The sequence below is a fragment of the Pinus tabuliformis genome, chromosome 6 (assembly GCF_031772625.1).
Source record: "Pinus tabuliformis cultivar Carrire ecotype Pingquan chromosome 6, CPIR1, whole genome shotgun sequence".
NCBI lineage: Eukaryota > Viridiplantae > Streptophyta > Pinopsida > Pinales > Pinaceae > Pinus > Pinus tabuliformis.
Window position 1 is genome coordinate 803,514,162 of NC_142292.1, and position 17,453 is coordinate 803,531,614.

The 17,453-nt window shown below is 36.8% G+C and overlaps 1 protein-coding gene across 1 annotated transcript; it reads left to right on the forward strand.

Moving 5' to 3' along the window:
• The first annotated feature begins 6,981 nt into the window (after nt 1-6,981).
• On the forward strand, nt 6,982-7,857 carry LOC149261236 (uncharacterized). The gene has a single exon (XM_089368231.1). It carries the CDS (start codon nt 6,982-6,984, stop codon nt 7,855-7,857), a length of 876 nt encoding a protein of 291 aa, XP_089224357.1.
• Nucleotides 7,858-17,453: the final 9,596 nt, after the last annotated feature.

The following is a 17,453-nucleotide window of genomic DNA, read 5'->3' on the forward strand; positions in this document are numbered from 1 at the left end:
TCGTCATTCTTCCATTCCTCCTTTGCTTCGTTTATCCAATCTGGTTGGATAATAGAGATGGCACACAACAATCCTTCCATATCCTCATCCTTTCTTGAGAGTGCATCTACCACCACATTTTTCTTCCCTTTTTTGTAGATGATTTCAAAGTCATAACCCAACATCTTTGTGACCCACTTTTGTTGCTCTTCAGAGGATAATCTTTGTTCTAAAAAGTATTTAAGGCTATCATGATCCGTTTTTACCTTGAAGTGTCTTCCCATTAGGTAGGGTCGCCATTTCTTAAGTGCATGGAGTATTGCCAACATTTCCTTCTCATAAATAGCTTTGCTTAAAAACTTTCCCTTGATTGGACGACTTTCAAAAGCAATGGGTCTTTCATCTTGCATTAAAACAGCACCAATTCCATTTCCTGAAGCATCACATTCCACAATAAAGGTTTTTGTGAAGTCCGGTGTAGCTAAGACCGGTGCTTTGCACATTGCCTCTTTAAGATGTTTAAAGGCCTTTGTTGCTTCCGGAGTCCATGAAAATGAATATTTCTTCAATAATGTTGTTAGAGGTGCTGCTATTCTCCCATAATTCTTAACGAACTTGCGATAATACCCTGTCAACCCAAGAAATCCTCGCAGATGCTTTATGGATGTGGGAATTTTCCATTCCTTAATGGCTTTAATTTTGCTAGGGTCTATCTTAACTCCTTCATGAGATACAATATGACCCAAATATTCCACCTCCTGGACTCCAAAGAAACATTTGGATCTTTTTGCATATAATTGTTTCTCCTCCAATAGTTGTAGCACCTTGTCAACATGTTCAACATGCTCCTTCCAAGACTTGTTGTAGATTAGTATATCATCAAAAAATACTAACACAAATTTTCTAAGGAATGGTTTGAAAATTGAATTCATCAAACCTTGAAATGTTGAAGGTGCATTGGTAAGGCCAAAAGGCATGACCAAAAATTCATAATGACCCTCATGAGTTCTAAATGCCGTTTTCGGAATGTCTTCAATCTTCATTCTGATTTGATGATATCTCGAACGAAGATCCAACTTGGTGAAGTAAATTGATCCATGCAATTCATCCAGTAATTCATCAATGACAGGAATGGGGAACTTATCTTTAATAGTGAGCTTGTTGAGCTCCCTATAATCTGGACACATGCGCCATGATCCATCCTTCTTGTGCACCAATACTACTGGAGCTGAGAAAGAACTTTGACTCGGTTGAATTATACCAGCCTCTAGCATTTCTGCAACCATATGTTCAATTTCACTTTTTTGGACATATGGATATCTGTACGGCCTGATGTTTGGAGGAACACTTCCTGGAATCAGATGAATAGCATGATCATGATCACGCATAGGTGGGAGACCTTTGGGAGTCTCAAATACCTTGGAATGATTGTCCAGGACTTTTTGGAGATCTGGAGAAATAGATGATTCCAATGTGGAAACATCTAGCGAACATAATTGTGCAATGACACCTCTTTGCTCCTTTTTTAGAAGCTTTGTCATGCCATTAGAGCTGATTATCTTTCCTGGTTTCCCTGCAATACCCCTTAATTCAACTTCCTTTCCTTCCACAGAAAATTTCATGAAAAGTTCTTGAAAATTAAAAGCTATTGTACCCAAGGATTGTAGCCATTGGACTCCTAGTACAACATCAGCACCTCCCATTGGAATGGAAAGCATTGGGCTAGTCAATACATATTCTCCCATGGATAGCTTGATATTATGGCACTTTCCAGAAAAAATTATTGTTCCTCCATTTGCAATCATCACTTGACACTCTGGTGCTGGATATAGGAAGCAATTCAATTCTTTTGCTACCCTACAATGAATAAAATTGTGGGTGCTTCCTGAATCAATCAACACTATTACCTTTTTCTTCTTGATTTGTCCTTCTATCTTGATGGTTTGAGGAGTGGTAATTCCCGCCAATGCATTACAAGATATGGTCGGATTTATTTGTTCTTCATATAGGCTTTGTTCCACGCCTTAGAATTCAACCTCTTCGAGGGGGCAACCTCCTTTACATTACATAAATGAACAATTCTTGGATGATACAAATGACAAAACCTCCTTTATATATATAGGAGTCTAAGGAGTCACAATATAATCCAGCCGACCTAACAATAATAATATAAAGCCACATAATAAACAATAGAGGGATTCTAAGGGGCACATAAATAACAATATGGGGGTAATAGGGGCACAACAATATAAATAAGGGGTATAACTACAATAGTAATGTGGTAATCACTAGTATTATAGGGACCCAACACAACCTACTATCATTCACCATGTTTCCATTATGGGATTTCACAACAGAAATGGAGTCCTCTTATTCAGACGTTCCTCAATACTTCCCCCTTTTCAGTTCTTTTTGTGGTTGTATAATAAAAATTCCTTAGAAATATCTAGCCTCTACTTCATGTTAAAGACTTTAACACTAAACTATCTCACCAAATCAAGTGATTCATAGTTAAACACAAGTTTTTTTGTCTCACAAGGTTTTTTTCTACCTTTTATTAAGAGCCACAATCTTTGAACCCTTTTGTGGTCGAGTTTCTATTTCCATGGGTTTCTCTAGTTCACAATTTTCCTTTCCCTACAAGAGCCTCCTCCACCCTTGCTCCTATATGTACACCTTATTCTCTCTTTGTCTCTCAACCAACCACCCTTACTTTTTAATGCTTTTCCCTTTCACTTTCCTTCATAAGTTTCATCTTTTTTTATGGATTTTGTGTCATATTTTCCAATTGTAGTTAGATTAGAAACTTTTTTCAGACCCTATAAGTATTTTAATTGCATTATTCCCATACCTTGAATAAGACAGTTTGGGTACAATATAAATATTTTCATAAATATGGAAGTTACTGCCACATCCTCCCCATTAGATATTTTCTTTGGAACATTGACAGTTGATCCAGAACCTCTGATTTACCAGAATTACACAAGATATTTTCTTCACGTGATGTTGGTAGAATTGCATGAAAGAGCATGTAAAAACCATTTATGCAAACACTTAAATGAGAAACAACATAAAGGAGACCATAAATAAAATGCACACAATGTTTGGTAATGGAGTTCGTCCAATGTGGTCTACCTCTCTGGGCCCTGTTTCAGTAATGGGAGGCCGCTTCATTCATCTCATAAAAAAGAAAGGAAAGTTACTACATGGAAAAATACATAATTATACCTCCATTCCTGGGACTGATTTGAAATTTGACTGCTCAAATGACAACAATCACAACAATAACAAGTTCCTCTCGTCCTCCTGAGACTTTTGACTCTAAACATGACCTACTCCTAAAAGGCACATTCTTGTCTCGAACTTTGTGCCCAACAATTAATGAAGAAGGTGAGTTGCTGCCATGAACTATGAAATATAATGCTCGGATACAAAAACTGACTGCACCAATGAAATCCTTGCAAATTTCTAAGCAAAATGCGTATAAACTCAACTATATTCCACCACCATCATCTCTGGACCCCTATAGAATATTCAAGATTCCACAAAAATGAGAATATACTTAAAATAATCCATTAAAATATTCTTTAATATATGATTTAAGAATATTCCTAGAATATTCTTGAGATTCATGTTTGTATTGGCTTGCATGCACCCTCCTCTCTCATGTGTTCTCCCTGGTTCCCCTCGAACCATCTGAATAGCAATTTATAGAAAAAGTGTGAGAGTGGATAAGATAAATTGTGTGTTTGGCATAATGGTAGCAACAATCATATTAAGATATTTGTTGTTGGGGAGGTTTTAGGTTCAAAACCCACGAACTCCCAATTTTGGATTTAATATATTTTTAAAGCCTAATTTTGGTTTTAATATAGTTTTCAAACCATATAATATATGGTAAATGTATGTCCACATTGGTTACAATTTAGAATCCTACATATATCTCCAAAACCTCTGAAGCTCACATACCAATGAATTATCGAGAACCTAGTAACTTTTAGGCTCAACAATATTATCAATTCCGGTTTGTGGTCGAGGAGCGACAGGAGCAGGAGCGACGGGAGCGGGAGTGACTCGGGACGACGGGAGCGCCATAACCGGGTCCAACCAGCATTCGCCTCACAAGGATCGAGCAATCAACAGCATCCGCCTCACAGGCCCATTGAGTGGTCCACTAACACGCCAATTAGCTGCCACCGGAGAGAAGTTAGCCAACCAGCAGTCTGCAGTCACCGATTCCAGGCTCAATGAGCGGCTGACCACTGGAATCCCCCTCTAGCCACGTTCTAGCCCTCCTTCAGCTACAGAGCTAGCACGTAGCAGGAGATGCCACCGTTCTCACCGTTCTCTCTCCTTTTCGCACACCTCGCCCTCATGCTCAACACAGACAGGACACATGTCGGCATGCATGCCTACTCCTACGTCGATTGAAATCTTATAAATCGTTGGTTTAATCCTCCCCGGGAGTTTTTTTCTCGGCCTCGTTCCGTATCGTCCCCTCTCCTGCAGTGGGGGACTCTGCAAATCGACGATGAACTGGTTTTTCTACCCGTGTTCTCTAGCGCTCTTGGACGTGGTCATGGTCGCTCGCGCCCGCTGTCCAGGTCTGTAATCTCCCTCCTCTCCATGTTTCTTTCTCGTACTTTATTCTAGAATTATTGCTATTCTGAGTGCATCATCATTCTGCTGAACTTTCCATTTTCTGGTTTTTTTCCTGGAGCGTTATGATGATAAAAGCACTCTTGCACAAATTTAGGAACCTCATAGTTTTCTACAAGCCGTGTAAAGATGTCAGATTTAGGATAGGTGAATGGTGGTGCATCCTTCATTTCTATTGCTGCTGTTTTGCATGTAATGAATCTTCTGCTCTGTAGTTTGTTCTTCTCAGAGGTCATGGTTTCGAGCTCTCACAGAGTTCTGTAATGTTTTTCCGCTTCCTCCCTGCCGGAAACGATGGTCGGAATTCACTCGGCGTCGATTTACCCGGCGTTTGAATTTTCAAACGATTGTGGGAATCGATAATTTGATCCTCACATGCCTGGAACTGTTCTTGAATTCAATTCCATATCTCTGCCATATCCTATAGATGCTGATCTGGAGGCCTGATGACGAACCTTCTTCTTCACATCTGACATTCTCAGCTGATCATCACCTGCCCATGTACTTGCATTTATTCCTATAGGCGTTTCTTGTGCTTTATTCACCTACTCTTGATCATTCTATATCTTTCCTCAGGTGTCAGTACAACCCTCATCCTCCCTTTACAATAAAGGGTCTCTGTACCACCCTCTTCTGTTCTTCTATCCTCATACGTGCCAAATCCAAGGAAAGATTTTTGGCTACGCATGGAGGGTGGTTCTGACTCGACTGCCACCAAGGCCCTCATAAAAGCCGCTATGGAGGCTGAATTGGCATGGGAGCATGCCATCTCACATGACGGTTGGCAAGATACTTTGGCTGAGGTGGCCGTCAAACCGGCTCATTGCAAAAGTGATTGGAGACCAGCCCCCTCTAATAGAAAAGGCATGTCGAAGCAAAAGGATAATCCTCCTCATATCTGGTATAATAAGTCGCACATCCCAGCAAAGACTTCTGCCCCGCCAACAACAATCAAAATTGACAGCACCCACCTTACAGAAAGGATTGAAAGCCTCCAAAACCTTGCCCTCATTGGCAGATGGCACTTCCCTGCCATGAATGATGCAGACATGCGACAATGGATAGCCATTCACTGGAAGCCTGTTATAGGTTATATCCCTGTTATTTCTAATCTTATGAAAGAATGGTATTGCTTTCACTTCCTTGCTGCAGGTGATGCCGATGCCATTCTGAAGAAACCTTGGGTGTTTAAAAGAAGTTTCCTTACACTCTACAGATGGTATATCGGGTTCGACCCACTGAAAAATACTCCTTCCAACAATCTCATATGGGCTAAGCTCCCAAATCTTCCTTTAGAACTATGGTCTAAGGAATCTCTTGAGGAGATTGGCAACGCCCTGGGCCGATTCATCTATGTTGATCCCTGGGTTTTGGGTGAAAAGGATAAAAGGATTGCCTGGGTCCTCATAGAAAAATTCTACAAAGGGGGTTTCCCAGAATATATTGAAATTGACTGGAGGGACCAGATAATAAAACAGAGGTTGGATTTCCGTGGCATTCCTTTTAGATGTGCTGCATGTCATAAGATAGGCCATCTGATCAAAAACTCTCCTAAGCATAAGCGCTTTAAACACAGGTTCCTCCGTCAAAAGGTTCATAGTTTCCCTCCTTCGGCCAACTTATCTTCCACTGACCTATTGGACGACCATCTTCCCGATCCTTCTATCCCTAGGACCTCCTCACAGGACCCTCCTATTTTTTCTATGCCTGGTAGCTTCCCAGACAGCCCCCGGCTTTCCACTGCCGCCCTATCCCTGAACCTCGTAACGATGCTGCGATCCCTTCCCCTGCTCCCCTGAATGCTACTGATTTCTCTTTTGGATCAATTCCCATCCCCATCTCTTCTTCCCCCCCTTCACCTGATAAAAATCCTCCCTCCCTGTCTAAAGGAAAAGCCCCTTGTCCTTCCGTCACCCCTGTTAACTCCCCCATCTCTTCGCCTATCAATCAGTCTGATAGCGATCTGGACTTCCTCCTTAGCAGAAAATCTCTTGAACTTGAACCCCTAACTATTCATAAACCTAGGCTACAGGCTATTCCCATCATCAGTCCGGAATCGGGGAAGAATATTACTGTCCGGAAAAAGTCCCGCGGAGGCAGCAGACACTTCAGAGGGAGAACCACTGTCACCGATAGTGGAGTCAGGAATCTTTCTTTAACTGAAGTCCCTATTTATGGTCTTCCGGATCCTCAGCCTCTTAGAGCACAGGTGGCTGGCGAGTCATCTAAATGACTCACATCATATCCTTGAATATCAGGGGCCTTGGCGTTGACCCCAAATTTCTAACGCTGAAGCGCTTTTTCCATCTCTCTAGACCTGGGATCATTCTCATCCAAGAAACAATGCATAGCTGCGAGGCATCTGTCTCATATTTCAGGAAGTTGTTACCATCTTGGTATATGGTAGCTACTGAGGCAAATGGGCTTTCGGGAGGTCTCGCGACTCTCTGGGATCCTGCTCGGATTAGAGCTAAAGCATACAAATGCTTTGCGGGGATTATCATTTCTGCTTCCATCAAGGGAAAAGACTCTCCTATCAATATCCTTAATATCTATGTGCCTTATAAAAACAGAGCTCCATTCTGGGGGAGACTTTTTACCTCAGAGATTCTTGATATAGATCAATTAATCATTGCCGGTGACTTAAACTTTACTCTGAGCTCTGACGAATGCTGGGGGAAATGCAGGAAATCAGACTCACTTGCAGACTGCATAAAGAACTATCTCCTAAACAAGAATTTGGTGGACGTTGTCCCTGGAGAAATGAAGCCTACCTGGTCGAATGGCAGGTCTGATAAGGCATACATCGCAAAACGGATTGATCACTTTCTGGTGCATATCAGCCTTATAGACAAATTTGGCATGCCTCGATCTTCTGTGGAGAATGTTTTAGTGTCAGACCATAGACCTATAATGCTATCTTGGATTGAGAAGGGGTTTCAAAAAGGATATCCATTTAAGTTCAATCGATCTCTCCTACAGGATCCAGCCTTCAATGAGCTCATTGTAAAAGCTTGGAAAGAGATGTCTTCTCAATCTGCTTCTTCGCCTTTCCTTACCTTTCGTGACAAAATGGCAATTATAAAGAGGTCCGTAAAGAATTGGGAGACGCGGAAAAATGCTGATGATTTCTATTCAACAGGAATTGGATCTCATTCTGAAAAATGCAGATTCTACCTCCCTCTCCTTTTCTATGAAATGCAGAATTCACGACCTTGAAAGGAAAAAATTCGAGCTCCTCAAACAAGAAGAAACATTCTGGCGGCTTAAAAGCAGAGCTACTTGGCTTCAGGAAGGCGACAAAAATACCAAGTTTTTCCACAAGTATGCAAGTGCCCGACGTGACAAAAATCACATTTGGAATATAAAAAATGAAGTCGGAGATTCCTTTGTATCTCAGCAAGACATCACTAGGGAGGCTGTTAACTATTTTAGGAAGCAGTACAACAGAAGGCATGATGCTGCTTTCCGCGACATTCTGTGGGGTATAGAGCTGACCCCCCAAATGTTCAACGATGCCGACAATGAGATGTTGTATAAGCCTGTGACAGAAGAGGAACTTCATGGGATCCTGAAATCTTTCAAGAAACACAAAGAGATAAAAGGGGATGCTCCCCTCAGTCAATTTCTGAATGAAGCTAAAAAGAAAAACAAAAGAGAATATGTTATGAAACTAGCTCAAGAAAAGATAGAAAAGATAGATCAATGCCTTAGAATTCAGCCTCTTCGAGGGAGCAACCTCCTTTACATTACATAAATGAACAATTCTTCGATGATACAAATGAAAAGACCTCCTTTCTATATATAGGAGTCTAAGGGGTCATAACATAATTAGAGCCGACATAACAATAATAATGTAAGGGCACAATAATAACAATAGTGGGCTTCTTATGGGGCACAATAGTAACAATATGGGCACTACATGGGTACATCAATATAATAAGTGGGTTGTACTAATAATAATAAGGGGTTACACTAATAGTATAGGGGGCTAACATACCCCTCTCCTTCAGAAAGTGTTGTCCTCAACGCTTGAGTAGTTCTTGATGCTTCTGTATAAAATTCTTGTCCTCCCATGTGGAATCTTCAGCGGGTAAGTTCTTCCACTTGATGAGATACTCTGAAATTGATCGATTTCGTAGCTGTCAGGTTCTTATTTCTGTGACTGCTCCAGGTTCCAATATGATTTTTCCTACCTCTTCAATTTCTGGCAATATTGTTTGAATTGGGATCTTTTGCAACTTTTGAATAAGTGGCCATACTTCTTCGTCCATATTCCATTCATACTTTGCTTCTTTTATCCAATCCAGTTGGATAATAGAAATAGCACAAAACAATGCTTCCATATCCTCATCCTTGAAGAGTCTTCCAATTTGGTAAGGTCGCCATTTTTTAAGTGCATGTAGTATTGCCAACATTTCCTTCTCATAAATAGCTTGCTTGAGATGTAGCAGTAAAAATACCCAATCAAAACATTTTTCACTACAATTTTGATCTACCTTTTGTTTCGTTTGATTTTGCACTGAAGTGGCGTTATCCTTTAAAATTTGGAGAACTTGTTGTTGATGCTTGGTGTGATCTTTCACTGCTTGAACCTTTTTCTTCTTGATATGTCCTTCTATCTCTAGAGTTTGAGGAGTGGTAATTTCTTCCAATCCTTTACAAGATATGTTCGGATTCATTTCTTGATGCTCGATGTGATCTTTCACTTCTTGAACATTTTTCTTTTTGATATGTCCTTCTATCTTGATAGTTTGAGGCGTAGTAATTTCGACCAATGAATTACAAGGTATGGTTGGATTCATTTCTTCTTTCTTGGTGTGATCTTTCACTTCTTGCACCTTTTTCTTCTTGATATGTCCTTCTATCTTGAGAGTTTGAGGAGTGGTAATTCTTGCCAATGCTTTACAAGATATGGTCTGATTCATTTCTTCTTTTTCTGGGGTGGGGTCCTGGTGTATATCTTCTTCTTTTGATGTTTCTTGATCCTTTTCTTCCTCCTCTTCATATTCTATATAAAATAATTTCTTCTCAGCACACTTATGACCTTTAGTGCATTTGCTATCACAATTGTAACAAAGCCCTTTTTCTCTTTTTTCTTCCAATTGTTGTGGTGTAACCCTTGTAGGTTGTGGAAGGCTAGGAGAAACAACACTTCCATATTTATAGTTGTGAGGGGTAGACTTCCTTGTTGCTATAATTTTACTTTCCAATATGTCACAAATCCCTTTTACTCTTTCCAATTGTTGTGGTGTTTCTCTAAAGAAGGTGTTGCTCTTCGTATCCTCATAATGTGCTATCATTTCCTCCGTGAGAATTGACCATGTAACAAGTTGTTTACGAGAACAAAGCCCTTTATACCATAAAAATTGATCTGGTTCTAAATATGAAGATGCAATACATACCTTTTTTAACAGTGGTACACCATGTAGATCAAAATATTGCTCCATCTGAAGTATCCAATTTACCAGATCCTTGCATCAAACTTCCTCATCTTGATTTTTCTTGATTCTAGGACCTCGATCTTGAAACGACTGTAACTCTGTAATTTCCAATCATCTAGTTCTGAATTTGTGACATATAGTAGCTCTCTGTGTCATCTTTCCAATTCCACCAGTCTGATCCAAATTGGATTCTCCAAGAAAGAGTTATGCACAATCTCCCAAGATGACCTGATTATAGACCTTTCTAGAAGAGTGAACTTGTATGAAGTACCACGTGTAAAATTTTTGATCTTTGGTTTTAAAAAAGATATACAAGAAACTAAATTCTGACCTCTTTCTATACCTTCTTACGAAATTTCAATCTGATTCCCACAGAGAAAGTTATGACGATTTTCCCCAGGTCACCTGTTTTGAATGTAATTCAGGAGTCTACAAAAGACCAACTTCCTCAGATCATATCTCCGCAAATATCACGCGAAAAGCTCTGAAATTCGGACCCAATGTTCAGCGTAATTTCTTCTCAAATGGGTTTTTGTTGTGACTTCTGAAACGTCACAGAAAAAAAGTTATAGCGAAAATTCCACGATGACCTGTTTGGAGCAGCGAAACCCTAGAATGCAAAGCTCCGATACCAAATGTTATGAAACCAGCTCAAGAAAAGATAGAAAAGATAGATCAACGCCTTAGAATTCAGCCTCTTCGAGGGAGAAACCTCCTTTACATTACATAAATGAAAAATTCTTCGATGATACAAATGAAAAGACCTCCTTTCTATATATAGGAGTCTAAGGGGTCATAACATAATTAAAGCCGACATAACAATAATAATGTAAGGGCACAATAATAACAATAGTGGGCTTCTTATGGGGCACAATAGTAACAATATGAGCACTATATGGGTACATCAATATAATAAGGGGGTTGTACTAATAATAATAAGGGGCTACACTAATAGTATAGGGGGCTAACAGAATATGTTAGAAGAAAGGAATCTAGTGAACTTGCAAAACAACTAGAGATGGTAAATGAGAACCAAAGAGAAATGTAGAAACAAGGAAACAAAAGGAAAATTATATAAAAAATAATGATCCCAAACAAAAACTAAGGAGAAGAAAAAGGATTTATAAGCGTTTATATGAGAAGAAAATTCGAGGACCTCCAGAGATCATCGATATGGATGAATGAGACAATGTTGAGATGGAGGTGATAGCAGAACCTCCATCTTATCAAAGTCCAACAAGAAAGACTCTTGAGATCAATATTTCTCAACAATAGGTCTATAATTACTTAGAGAATCTAGAACAAAGGATGCAACAAAAGGTAAATTCTCCTATAGAAACTGAGTTTTATGAATATCCTTTACATTCTGATGTTCCTATGACCGATCCTAGTACTTCTCATAAAGACCAAAACACTGTTGATGCCTTAAAACAAAAGTTTATGAATTGGAGTTGTTGAATAGACATATAAAAAATGAAAATGAAGTTTTGAAAGCTCCGAATGAGAACATGTTGCTAAGGATGTGTTACTGGTATAAAAAGAGCCAAAAACTTAAGGCAAATAACAAGGGTCTTAGACAGAAAGTTAACTAGTTACAAGGAAAGCTTTTGATGAGGAAGCCCTAGTGGTCGCTGAATGTACAGAGTAAAAGGACATCAAAAAACTTGGATGTTTTGATCCAAGCATCAAAGATGGTTCACTGACAGGAAATCCATTCAGTTTTTCAATTTTGTGCATGAGGACTTCAAACATATTCAACGTAGCAGGATGTTGGATCCCTAAATTGTCCTCATTTTGACACCCTTTTTCCCTTTCTTTTCACTTATTCCATATATTTTTTTGCTATATCTACAAGTTGTAAGGTCATCTAGGGCAATAACATAAGATACCATCCATTCATAATTCATAATTTGTTATTTCTTTGTGAAATTTATTAAAATATTGCTTTAGCTATCGAAATGTACTTTTTCCATAGCTAATCAGAATTTCTACACTTAAGTCTAAGGTTGAGCAGATTCTCAAGAATTTGGAGACAAACAGGATACATGGATAAGTGCCAAATGTCTAATGCAAGGATATCCACTTATCATGCTTACTTGAAAGATCATAAAATTTGAGAATTTGATTTGTCAAAGCAAAAGTAAAGCATAGTCTGTTTGCATGACAGGCTTCAAGGGAATCAATTTCATCATAAATTAAGTGTGGAATCAAGCGAGCGAGAGTCAAGCTTTGAAGATGATGATGTGTTGATATCTGTTGATCGAGAACCTTCATGATTTTCTCTCCTGGTAGCAAATCATGAAGAATATTATTTCTGTTTAATTAGGAAACTTAAGTGTCGACTGAGGAACTTGCCTCTCGGCGTTTTTTTCTTAGAAACTATTGGCTAAAGAATAGTATAAAATGCATCGATCTAAAGCAAAGATAATCAAGTTTTTACCTCTATAATTATTATTAATTTATGAGGCTTTATTCTAGAAAATGCAATTATTCCGTTCCTATACAAATGCATTGGTGATCTAATTTATTTATTTGAGTTTTCACGCCTCGCGCTCACTAGGAGGACCCCTTAACAAGTTGTGAGATAGTCTAGTAGTGTTTGATTTCATTCTTCTTTGGTCATTCTTTTAAATTGGTTTTCAATTACTTATATGCCTTTTAGTTTGGTTGATGTTATGTTTTCATGAATAGTTTATTCATTATCACTTTGATTGCAACAGGTTGAGCGCTCAACATTAAATATAAAAACACCAAAAACATTTCTTTTATTAGTTTGTTTCTTTAAATTCCTTGCTTAGTCTGAGATTTAATGTAGTGTTTGGATTGGTTATCATTAAAGATGCACACAATAGTAATATGTAAAGACTTTTAGTTTAGATCACTGATTTTTAATTCAATTATATCCTTTGAAGTTAGTTTCAATTCTGCTTTATAGTTAGATTTTCTTATGCGTTCTTAGAATATAATTGATTTCAAAGCACTTAAGGTAGTTTCATTTCAAGTTAAGTAGAATAGATTTATTTCAAGTTGAATATCACAAACTTTCAATTATGTTCAATAGAATAGCCTTCAATTTAGATCAATAACATAAATTCTCAATCCCTTCAATAGTTTAACTTTTCAATTCCTGCCCATAGAATAGTTTGATGTGATTACTTGCATTCCAGCATAAGTTGTTTTCAATTTTATCTCAATTCAAAAGGTCTTATAGAAAAACATGTATGTACACTTAATAATAATTAGTCTTGAATAAATTAAGATTTACAACTCACATTTAGTTTTCATATTTTGATTAAAAGCAAAATCCTAGCATATATTGTGCACATACACTTCACAAGTAAAAAAACCCTGTTCGATAATTTAATGAAGTAATAATAAAAAATTAAATTACCCAACACTCTTCCCCAGGTACTGAGGAACCTCAAACAAAATCAATTCAGAAACTTGCAAAAAGATATGACTTTTCATTAATTTAGAAAACTATCATTACATAAAATGGAAATGTAAAAGCTAAAAATATGCAAAGTAACAATATGGCTCTCTTCTCCAAAAAAAGTAGGCATCCTTTATAGGATTTTATCTTTTATAAAAAATGTGAGGAGAAACCTCCTCAATACGAGGCCTATATTTACCTACAAAATCTCTAGAATCATGGTGATTGTCCCCCTAGGGTTTGTTGCACAACCAATTTTCCTTTAATTGTTGATAGCTTCATTTTTCTAGTGATCTTGTAGGTTTATATTGACATTTGATGGGATAGGGCCCCTCCCTTCATGATAGGCTACTAGTGGAACACTTATGACTTAAAAAAAATTTCCACAATAGGATGCCAAGGCTTCCAAAGATCACAAAATTCAGAAGTATGGTTAAATCCCTTCGTCGCCCATTTTAACATAAGGAAGAACATGTAAAGTAGCAAAATGCAAAATAATCAAGGTTAGAAGCACATGTATTACTAGGTGACAAAGATTATATACGGGCATTTAAAAGTGTAGTTCAAGGGACCATTAAATATGTTGGCACTGATATGTTGGGCATTGTTTACCGAGGCCACAAATTCGCCTAGAAAGTTATTTTTGCTAGAATCTAGCAATTTATTTTTTTCAAAAAATATGATCATAGGAGTGTTTGAATTATTTTTTTGATAGTGGAAATGGATTCAAAATCATCAAAACTCCATGGGCACCCAAAATCCTGAAGTTTGACAACTGCAACCTAGATTTCCCAAAAAGATTGCCAGATTTTGGCAAAAATCATGCCATAATTTCCACTATTTTCTCGGTGAATTTGTGGCCTTGATAGAATACTCTCTTTTATGTTTTTGTGGATCAACATTCACAAATAATGCGGGATAACATACAATAGAGGAGTATTTTATGGTCATAAAAGTGATTCTATAATTCCATAAGATAAACATATCCCATGGTTGTTTGACACATGGTCACCCACTTATCAACCAATGTTCAAAGGGATAACATACATTTAAGAGCACCTGCGATTTTATAATTGCAGGCACAATTCAAATATGGCCTAATACAAAATTATTTGACCCAAACAACAACCAATGTGGGATAACATATGAAGATAGGAGATTTCATAGTCTTAAAAATAATTTAATGACACCAAAAAATAGATAGATTTCATTGTTTTTTGAGACATGATGACCTACAAAACATGTACCCTCAAGGAGGAAGGGAATACCAACCAAGCAATCATATTCACCTTTTATCTAATCAACTAACATAGTAGCAAACACGACTACCTTCTAATTGCCCCCATTCATATAACGATCATAATATGTTAAAACTTACACATTATTACAAATAAATGTTAACAACCAATATAAAAAAAATAAAAAATTATAATTGCATCAATAATTATAAAACTAGTTATTATTCTACAGATATACACCCACAACCCATAAAGTATTAGATAAACCATGAGATTCAAGGTTCGAATCCCACAGGTGAAGCCAAGGTTCAAATCCTTGTGAGTCAAGCCTACTTAAGAAAAACACATACATCCACATAATCAATGATGAAAGAAATCAATGTCCCAAAAGCATTTATACTCACCTTACACGAAAACAATGATTATATTAGAAAACATCACTCCTTTATAAATGTGCTATATTATAAAGTTGTAAAATAAAGACAATCATTGATAAAGTATTTTATCATATTATAAAGTTCTAAATTAGAAAACATCTTTAAAACAATTAAGGTGGAATCCATAAGTGCATGGATATAATAAATCCTCTTTTAAAGTTTAAAACTAGTGCTATATAGTAGCTAGTACCCATCACTTAGTTTAAATATAGTTAAATTAAAGTAAATATATTGAATTCAAGTTAGTTTAAAGATTGACTTCAGTTAATTTAGGTTTTACTGATTGGTAAATTGAGGTATTTAGAACCACTTACTGCTAATTGTAGTTCTACATTGTGAAGGTGGATAATCAATTTATGGTTTGAATTAATTTTCACTTAATTATTAATGAATTTATCTCATTTTATTTGTTTATGAATAAATTGTTTTAATTCAAGTAATACAATTATAAACTTGTTAACTAACAATATTTATTTGAATTTGTTAATTAATAATATTTATTATAAAAGTAATCTCAATATTATAAAATAACTAAGTTACATTTTAATTAATTAACGGTTAATAAGATTTCATTTTTTTATTATTAGTCTTTGGTAGGGCAAGACTCTAATAATCTATTTGCTAAGATTTGAACCAATTATATTGGAGATAAATAATTTTAAATATTAATAAAATTCAATCCATAATGTTAAATAATGGAGAAGATACAAATTATTTTGGTAAAAAACCAAAGTAATACCCAGTCAAAAGAAAGATTGGATGTCTAATACATGCTTAGGGCAGATATAATAATGTTAATTTAGATCTTATTCAAAGATTTGTATACAATACAATATTAGTATTAGCTTGTTATTAGCAATATAACTTGGTTGTATTTTTTAATTTTAATTATTTAAAGCAAAATTAATAGCATTGTCCAATTTAACTATTAACTGAACATGCAATAGTTAACATAATTTCTTTTATGTGATTTCTACTGAAAGACTTTACTTAATAAATAATAACCATTATTGTGCTTTATGTTCATTGAATGAAGTTATTTATGTTAATCTCTTATATTAGCAAATGATTACCTACTTCTTTTTTTAACATGGTTGGTTATTTTTATATTATAAAATGAACAGAAGAAGGACTAAGTCCTATTACATTCCAGTTGCAAAAGGTCTTTACTAGAGGAACAAAAGGGGAACGCAGTCCCTACCTCTTCATGTGAGACCTTGTTTCTAAAGTACTGAAAATTAAAAACACATATTGTCTGACAAACTACCCAAGCAACAAGCAAAATTTACAAAGCATTGATGGAAGAAAGCATGACGATCACCAAAATTGGTTCACAGAGTCCTCTTGTTGCTGTCCCTTCTTTTTACTGTATCTGGAGGAAGCTTCACCCTGCTCGCTTTGGTTCAGAGAGTTGATGTAGTCAACTGCATCCTCAAGATGCTTGCATTTGTCCTTCAACTCTTCAATATTTGCTCTTTGTTTTTCAATTTCATTTTGTTTGTAGTTATTTATGCTCTTCATATCTGAACAAAGATCTTTGAGTGTTTGAATAAATCGACCTATCATGAATCTGTTGGCACGACACATTGCACAACTCTCGTTCTTTTCCACTTTTTCTAAGGGGTTGCAAGACATCTTTGCTGGCCTGTCAACTATATTACTCTTTTGTTCTCGGTTTTTGGACTGATAGCGTCTGTGCTTTATTTTATGATGGCCTTCTAGTAGATTTCTTTGGTCTCTCTTCTTTTCTTTTGAAGAGTTCCTTTCAGTATTCCAATAAGACTGCTTTCTCTTGCTGATACTGGGGACTTTGCTGATCTGCTTCTGAGGAATGGGCAAGCAAGGAGTAATAGGCTCAGGCCTTATAAACTAAAAATTACAAATGTAAGGGATGCTAAGGGGGCACGTGAAGTTTGAGAGAACTGACCAAAAGTAAAACGCAGTGGCTACTCTAAATTTTTGCAAGGGACCGAGAGCGCAGTTATGAAGGATGATAGAGGTTGGAGCCGAAATAGGGAGATCACACTGTTTGAGAAAACAATGGTGCAATATTCTATTAGGATGAGCCTGGATCTGATCAGGATCAGGAAGATCAATGGGCTAAAAAGAAAGAGTTATGGGAGGAGTGGATTGAAAAAAGGTGAGAAACAGAGCCTCTGAAAATAGGGGCCTGTAGACTCTTAACACAATGACAACCTTGCAATTAGTATCAGCTTGCATAACAGAACAATTTCTACAGTGATTATTTCCTTTGATAATTTTA